This window comes from Urocitellus parryii, chromosome 1 (genome assembly GCF_045843805.1).
Source record: "Urocitellus parryii isolate mUroPar1 chromosome 1, mUroPar1.hap1, whole genome shotgun sequence".
Lineage (NCBI taxonomy): Eukaryota > Metazoa > Chordata > Mammalia > Rodentia > Sciuridae > Urocitellus > Urocitellus parryii.
Genome location: NC_135531.1, coordinates 182,088,433 through 182,096,281, shown reverse-complemented (window position 1 = coordinate 182,096,281; position 7,849 = coordinate 182,088,433). Strand labels below are relative to the sequence as shown.

Below are 7,849 nucleotides of genomic sequence, written 5' to 3'. Positions count from 1 at the left end.
CCGGGACAAGAGCCCAACAAAGCAGCAGCTCTCTTTGTAGGGCAGAGACTAGGAGACAGGGGCCTTAAGAATGTCCCCTGCTACCTACTGGCCACATGAATTTAGCTGTCTGGCCTCCCTCAGTTTCCCCATTGTTATCTTAAAGGGTAACAATTCGAACACATTCAAGTGTCCTGAGATTTTCTGGGGAAGACCCCGGACGACACAGACCCCAGGACAGAGGCCCTCTGGGCCTTCTCAGAGGAAGGCAAGGCCACAGGACTACCACCCCCCACCCCCACTCCAGGGAAGCAGATAGGCAGCACCTGGCTCAAACTCCCAGGGCCCCTGTCCCAATTGGGTCACCCTCAGGCAGGGCCTGGACTGTCTGAGGCCCAGATCCTAACCTTTGGTAAGTGAATATGCATGATGTGGGGGCCACGGGAACAGGAGTCAACGGGTCTCTAAGTCACCCCGTGGTGGTCACTACTACAGTTAGTAGCTGTCACCACTAACTCCGCCCCTTTATACCAGTTCAAACCCCTGTAGGGCAGGACACTGCGCTCTTCCTGACCTTGTCTCAATCTCCCCTCCTATCCCAAGATGGGAAGGCCCTTCTAGGGGACAATGGCCTGGATTAGTACCTGGAGGTGAGCAGAGAGGTCAGGGGGGCTTTGCCTTCCCCACTCTACCCTTCCTTCCAGGGATGGGTCCCCCCACTTTCAAATGGTAATCGATGCGGCCGTGGTGAAACATAATTAGTCTTGGGACTAGAAGGGTAAACAAATGCGTAATTCATGAATTTGCTAATTGTCCTTCATTTTGATCTTCTGCCATCTCTGCTAGCTTGAGTGACATACATCTCATGGCAAGGACTCAGAGAGTGCTGGGAGCGAGCCGCGGAGGCTGTTGGCATGGGAGCTGGACACCTGGTCTGACCCTCCTCCAGCTGCCCACCGCCTCAGACATCACACAAGGCAGGAAGCCCGTGGCACTCAATTGTTTATTTTCTGAAACTGTACACAAACGTAAAATACTTTAACAGCCAGTCTATGGGGGAGATTGTTTGGTTTTAAATTATTATGAAACAGAACCTAAGGGGAGCTTTTATTAAATAAACATAAAGATGAGGATTTAAGGGTACACACCTGCATTCTACCAGTCTTTTTTTTTTTTTTTTTTTTTTTACTCTAGCTTCTGGGTGTGTGAGGATAGAAAAGACACATCGAACTGAATAAACAAAATCCGTTTATACCCTGAAACGTTGGCAGGCCACTCAAGCGATTGTTCAGAACGTCCATCTCACAGAAGATGGCCTCACCGTCTAATAAAAATTAAAACTGATCTGTTGGCCTCTTTGGTTCCAAAATTATGTATAATACATTTAACTGTATTCATTTTTTTTTTGCTGCTATAAAAATAACTTCTTTTTTTCAAATGGCAGTTTCTGACTAACCCATGCAACTAAATCAGTGCAAACATTAAAAGCAATCATTCGCTTAAAAAAGAAGCAAAGGATTTCATTTCAAGTATAAAAAATATAAAAAGAGTCATACGAGTCCAGTTTCGTCTAGTGTGGGTCAACCCTTTAAATTGCATAGTTCACGTGGCACTTGGACATCTAGGGGGAGAGCGACTTCAGTGCTCTCTCCCCCGGGGGGCCACTTCTGGACACGCGCAGATCGGCAAGTGCTATATCATGTGCATCAGGCAGGTCAGCAAGTGCTATGCGGGGCAGGTAGGCAGGCGGGTGGGTGGGCAGGTGCCATGTCCATGGCAGGCCCCGGTGGCCAGGGCCCACCCACGCAGGCAACTTCTGCAAAGCAGTGAAAGCCTTCCCCATCTCTCCAAGGCCAGCAGAGTAGCTCCCTTCCCCCACCCTGTGCTGAAGGACACCCACCAGCATTTCCAGAATGCCTCTTCCACCTCCCATTGCCTCCTCTGGGCTCATCCCTTGCCTAGTGGTCATTCCCAGCCTCCCCAACCAGTCCTAGAGGAATGTCCCCAGGGAAGGGCACCGATTGCAACTTTTCTTCTTCTCATTTTGAACAATTCCGTTTTTCGCATCAAAGGTCATACCTGATAGAAAAGTCTTTACAGTTCTACAACTGGCACAAAGGACCTGTCAACTGTTGGAGATCAGTTAAAGCATCGAATTAAGACCCCATCCTCTCCCACCCTCCCCACCCCACAAACACACACACACACACACACACACACACACACACACACACGTCGTGTCAGGGACCCGACTGACAAACAGTCGAATGGTCATTGCCCCTGCTCCTCAGTCTCTGACAGGCGGTGGACTTCCTGGGCTTCCTGCCCTTCACCAGGGCGTGGAGGGACAGTTTCCCCAGGTCTTGAGGCATGGTGGATGCCAGGTGGGGAGAAAGGGGCTGCTGCAGCAGATCAGGCCTGGTACAGCCCAGGGGGACACACAGCCTGCCGCATGGCTCCCCACCCTGCTTTTCTTCTCCATGGCACTCTCTCTCTTCCTTTCTCTCTCTCTCTCTCTCTCTCTGTCTCTGTCTTTGTGCTTTTATGTGTGCTCAGAAGGCGCGATTCAGAGTGGCCCGGCCAGCTGGTGGGAATGGTGGCTGCTCACCCCATTCTCTTCGATTGACAGGCATTGGTAGCTAAGCTGCCATTTGTCACCGCATCCATTTGCTGGTATCCTGGAGGCTGCTGTGTGGGTGGCAGGATGCGTCTGGCTGTGCATGTCTACGGTGTGCATTTGAAAGTCTCTCCTGTCAGCTGGGGGCTCTCCCTCTGGCTTTGACCGGGTTGCTGTATGGAGTAGTAGGCAATTCCCTCGGGCTTCACCCTGGCCCTCTCCCTGCAGCCCACGGAATGACCGCGCTCAGCCCACCGGGCACCTCCTGTTCCCGCAGGGGCTGGAAGAAGCCCACCGGGGACTGTCGTCCACACCCCACTGCCGCTGTGCCCCTGCCCTCCGCCATCAGGCGCAGCCACACTCCTCCACGATCATGTTGGGCACGTCCCGCTTGACGATGTTGTACTCGTCATCGAAGTAGAGCATCGACATGGAGCTCAGCTTGGTGGGGATGCAGCAGGAGTTCACAGGGCCGGGGTTCAGGCCCCGCATGCGGTACTGGTTCACCACGGCCGTGTGGAAGGAGGAGGCGGAGCCGGGGACCCCGGCCAGGTAGGCCGGGCAGCTGCCCTCGCAGTAGTTCCCGTAGTAGCCAGTGGGCGCGATGATCCAGTCATTCCAGCCGATGAGCCGGAAGTCGATGAAGAACTGTTGCCTGCAACAGAGGTTGGTCCGGCCATCGCACTCCAGGCCCCGCTTCCGGATGCGATGCCTGTTGTCACCCAGCCGAGCCTGCACCACTACGAAGGGCCGGTGTGACTCCTCACCGGGGTCCACGAACACTGGCACTACGGCCAGCTCCTGGCAGCTGTCACACTGCACATCCAGGTTGAGTCGTCGCTCACCGCGCTCGAACAGGGCTTGGATGGCCTCGGTGAGCGGGAAGGTGTGCCAGCCACTGCGCTTGAGGTCCACCTTCTTCTCCACCACACTCCACCTGTCTCCGTGGCCCTGCTCCTGGAAGTACACCTTGACCCGCACCTTCCGCCGACTGCCCTTCTCCAGCACGTAAGGCAGAAGTTTCAGGTAAAGCCACAGGCTGGCCTGCACCACAAACAGGTTCTGGTTGCCTTCGTTGGAAACGAAGAAGTACAAGCGAACCCGGGAAGAGGCGAGGCCATCTGCAGAGAAAGGGGAGAACAGGCCAAGTGAGCTCAAGGAGAACACGAGGCATCGGGGGAAATGGACTCCGCTGCCTCATGCTGGAATGTACACTTGCCACACAGCTGGAAAACGTTACCGACCAGAAATACCGATCCCAGAGCCCGGGCCTCTGCCTGTAACCTGGGAGAGGCAGAAAGAATCATTTCCCTTTGAGAAACCTGGGCCAGGTTGGAGCTGGAGGGTCCGGCTTCTAAGATCCGGCCTCACCTCTCCCAGGCCAGGACTCCCTGGAGACGGCCTGTCAGGCCTCAAAGCTCAACAGAGGAACTTGTCAGGAGGCCAAGATCTTAACAAGTTGTTATGGGTATCTGTGAAATCTGAAAAACAAAACCAGGATCGCAGGGAGGATTTTGGGGTGGGTTATTCTAAGTAGGTTTTTTTCTTCTTTCTGGTTAACTTAGGGCATTGCAAAATCAAAGCTGAGCCACCTACCACCTCTTTCCAGTGTTTACCTAAGTATGATCTGATTCAACCCCCAGTGAAACCTCCATAGCAAACAAGCCAGCTCTGCTCAGGTTTCCAACACAGGAACATGTGGCTTTGCAAGCTGCAAAGTGCAGCCCTTGTTTCCAAGTCGTTCCAAGGGACAGGACATTCAGCCTTGAAACTTGGAAGTCCAATCCTCTAACAAGACCCTGGTTCCCCGTTCATGAACGTTCAAAACCTCCAGGGAAAGCAGAGGCTGGTTGGTGAGTCTCTCAATAATTCAGCTCAACAAGAAGAGTGGCCCATGCCAGCCAGGAGATGACTCTCCTCTCATCCTACATTTGGGTGACCCTTCCCTTTGACAATCTCTACTTTTTCTCTTTCTTTAATTTTTTCTTTCTTTCTTTCTTTCTTTCTTTCTTTCTTTCTTTCTTTCTTTCTTTCTTTCTTTCTTTCTTTCTTTCTTTCTTTCTTTCTTTCTTTTTTCCAGGAACCAGGCAACTCTATGGACACAGTTAGTTTTATGAAACCTCCCACCATGCCCCCCCCAGACCCCCTTCTCCGGCCTTGCCCGGCTCCTCTAATAACACTGACATCTGACTTTGAAATGGGGGAGGCTGCAGCCTTAAAAGCTGCCTGTGACCTGAATCTGTTATTTATAAGTCAAAGAGCTGGCTCCGTGAAACGGACCAGAAATATAACAGCCCCCGCTGTCATTTTGTGCCACCGGGACCAAAAGGCCTCCTCGACCTTCCAGAGTCACATTTCTACCCTGGGCCCCAAAGCACCTTTTAATCCAAACCCTCTAATTGCATGTCGAGCTTCCCCTGACTCAGGCGGACAGCTAAAACGGCAATGCATTTCTTTCTAAGCACAAACCAGCCCTGATTGTCTCTGCTTTTCTCCACACCCGGCCATGCAAAACTTTTCATCCCTTTTCATCCCCAGGCGGCATCAGCACGGTCTGACTGCTGCCTGGGGGAGCGTGGGGGGGGGCATCTGCAGCCATGGGCACCACTGACCCCCCTCCTCCCAGGCTCCCTGCTTGTCCCCTGTCCCTGCCTACACCGGTGCTTCCCCCCTGAGACCTTCTCTGCAGTCCTCTCTACACAAATGGGGCCGAGCTCCAGGCACAAAAGCCAGCCTGGCTCATTCAAGTCCTGAAAAGGACAGCGGAGCCGAAAGCACTTGCAGCATTTCAGCGCAGGCACGTTTTCCTCCTTCTTTTAAACTTCCCAAAGATTTTTCTCTCCCCGATTTTTAAATTTAGACAGAGGTAGAGCTCTACAATCAGGTGCTGGGGGGGGGGGGAATTCCAGAAAGGAGTCCTACCCTTTGTTAACTAGAAACTCTGCAGCTCGGACCAGAGGGCTGTCGCTGCTGCCAGGCAAGCCAAAGGCACGGGGCTGTCCCCCGAGCCGCATCTTTCTGTGTAAATGATGGACCTGTTGAGAAGCCTGCCTTCCGCCCCATCCTGGTGCCCACACAATCGGAAGAGAGGTTGCCTAGCTCTCCCCAGCGAGGCTTCAGCAATCCTGGCAAGCCCACGCCGCCCAGCGATGGAAGCGGCCCCGGGGGCCTCTCACGCAGGCACACACACACACATGCACTCACACACACACACACACACACACACACACACATACTCTCCTCCGGCCCACGTATATCAACAAGCACACACATCTCCATCCACACTGCTAAGCCTACACTCCGATCGTGGGAAACAAAAACATTAAGCAATCTCCAAGCAAGTGCCCACAGAGCCAGGGCCGCGCGCATCTGCCGGGAGGGGGACGCGCGCCCAAAGGCGCTGGGGCCCGATTCCCAAGAGCAGGGGTGAAGGGCCGGGCTCTCAGCTGCGTGAGTGGGGGGACCAAGAAGGGGTCTACAACCTGGGGGAAGAGAAGAGCTGAGCGCGCGGGGCCGCGGGCAAGCTGCTGGGCCGTGACTCCAGGTTGCCCCTGGGGCGCGCCGGCTGTGGTGGCCGCAGGAGCTGGCAGAGAGGGAGGGAGGGAGCGCGGGCCGCTACTGGCCGCCCGAAGGCCATACCCACCTGTCTCAGCAAAGCTGATGATTTCGGAGACGCGCTCCTGGCCGTCGGCGCCGGGGCTGGCGTGGCCGTCGAGGTGTGGGATCTCCACGCGGCCATCCTCGCGTACCTTGCCCGCGTGCAGCTTGCGCAGGGCCGTGACCATGGCGGCCTTGGGCACAGCGTGCGTGATGTTGGGCCGGCCCCGCAACTGCAGGCGGTTCAAGATGTGCCGCTTCACTGCCTCCAGGAAGTCGCCGTCCACCCGGCCCAGCTCCTCAGGCCGCCGGAAGCCGCCGCACGACGTACAGGTGTCCTGCGAGGAGCCCGGAGCTCCGGGCGGCGGGGGCGGCGGCGGCGCAGCGGGCGACGGCGGGGGCGTGGGGGAGCCCCAGGCCTCGGGCCCCAGCCAGCCCGCCACCAGGAGCAGAAGGCAGGCGGCCCCCAACACCCGACCGGGCAGCCCGTCCATGGTGCGCCGCTGGCGACAAGGGCGCCCGCCGCGAGGCGAGGCGAGCCGAGCTCAGGGCCGGGCTCCGGGCTCCGGGCTCCGGGCGCACCGCCCCGCCCCGCCCCCGCCCGAGCCCGCGCCCGCCCGGGCCTCCGCCCGCCCGCCTGCCGGGAGGGCCGCCGCCGGCTCGCAGGGGGAGGGGGCCGGCCGGGCCGCGGGGGTTCCCGCGCGGCGGCGAAGGGGCGCGGAGGGCCGCGGGGGCTGGAGGGGCGCGCCGGGCGCCGGCGGGTCACTGCCGCACGGGCGTCTCGAGGAGCCTCAGCATCTGCAGCCTTCTGCCCATCCTCTTCGAGTCGGGGCCCCGCAGCCCCCGCTCCGGTGAAGCGAAAGCAGCAGCGGCGGCGACTCAGCCGCGGGGATGGGAAGGTGGCGAAGGAGCCGGTCGACGCAACTTGGTCGAGACCGAGAAGAAGGTGCCGGAGCCCCCAGAGCGAAGCCGGGCGCGGCTTGGCGCGGCGCTGCGGCGGGCGCTGCGGCGGGGCCCCGCGCTCGCACCTGAGCGCCTCGCCCTCGCTGCCTGGCGCCGAGAAAGAGCCGCCGCCGCCGGCGACGGGCAGGTCGTCCCCGCCGCGGGCCGGCGGGAGGCGGCGCGGAGCGAGCGCGGTGTGGGGGAGCACCGGCCGCGCGGGCCAGCTCACAGGCGCTGCTGAGCTCTCGGCCGCGGGCCCTGCAGTCCTCTCGGCGCGTCACACGGCAAAGTTGTCTCCAGGCTCCCGGGGCGCCGCATCCACGGGCGGGCAGCGGGCGGGCCGGACGCGGCGAGCTTCTCCGGGGCCTCTGCTCTGCCCGCCTCCTCGCCGCCTCCCTCTCCCTCCGCCTGCCTGCGCGGGCCGGCCGGACGCGGGGCGCCGGCCGAGGAGGGCGAGGCGGAGGCCGGGCTCCTCTCGCCCCGGTCTCTTCTGCCTGCCGCGGCGGTGGCGAGGTCTGCTCGAGCACCTAAAAGTCTCCCGGCGTCCCCGGGAGGCGATGCCCTAGCTCGCGCTCCCACTGGCACACGCTGCAGGGCCGGGAGAGAGCGGGCGGGTGGCAGCGGCGTCCCCGCGCCCAACCGCGGCACGGAGTGGAGAGCACACCGAGGAGTTCTTGGCTTTGCCCTCTCTTCTTTTACAGTCCCCGTTTTTCC

At 58.8% G+C, this 7,849-nt stretch overlaps 1 protein-coding gene across 1 annotated transcript; it reads right to left on the bottom strand.

Moving 5' to 3' along the window:
* Positions 1–2,176: 2,176 nt before the first annotated feature.
* Positions 2,177–6,687, bottom strand: Inhbb (inhibin subunit beta B). The gene is made up of 2 exons (XM_026408862.2): positions 6,240–6,687; positions 2,177–3,717 (listed from the first exon to the last, which is right to left on the bottom strand). Exons 1-2 carry the CDS (start codon positions 6,685–6,687, stop codon positions 2,942–2,944), a joined length of 1,224 nt encoding a protein of 407 aa, XP_026264647.2. The 3' UTR covers positions 2,177–2,941.
* Positions 6,688–7,849: the final 1,162 nt, after the last annotated feature.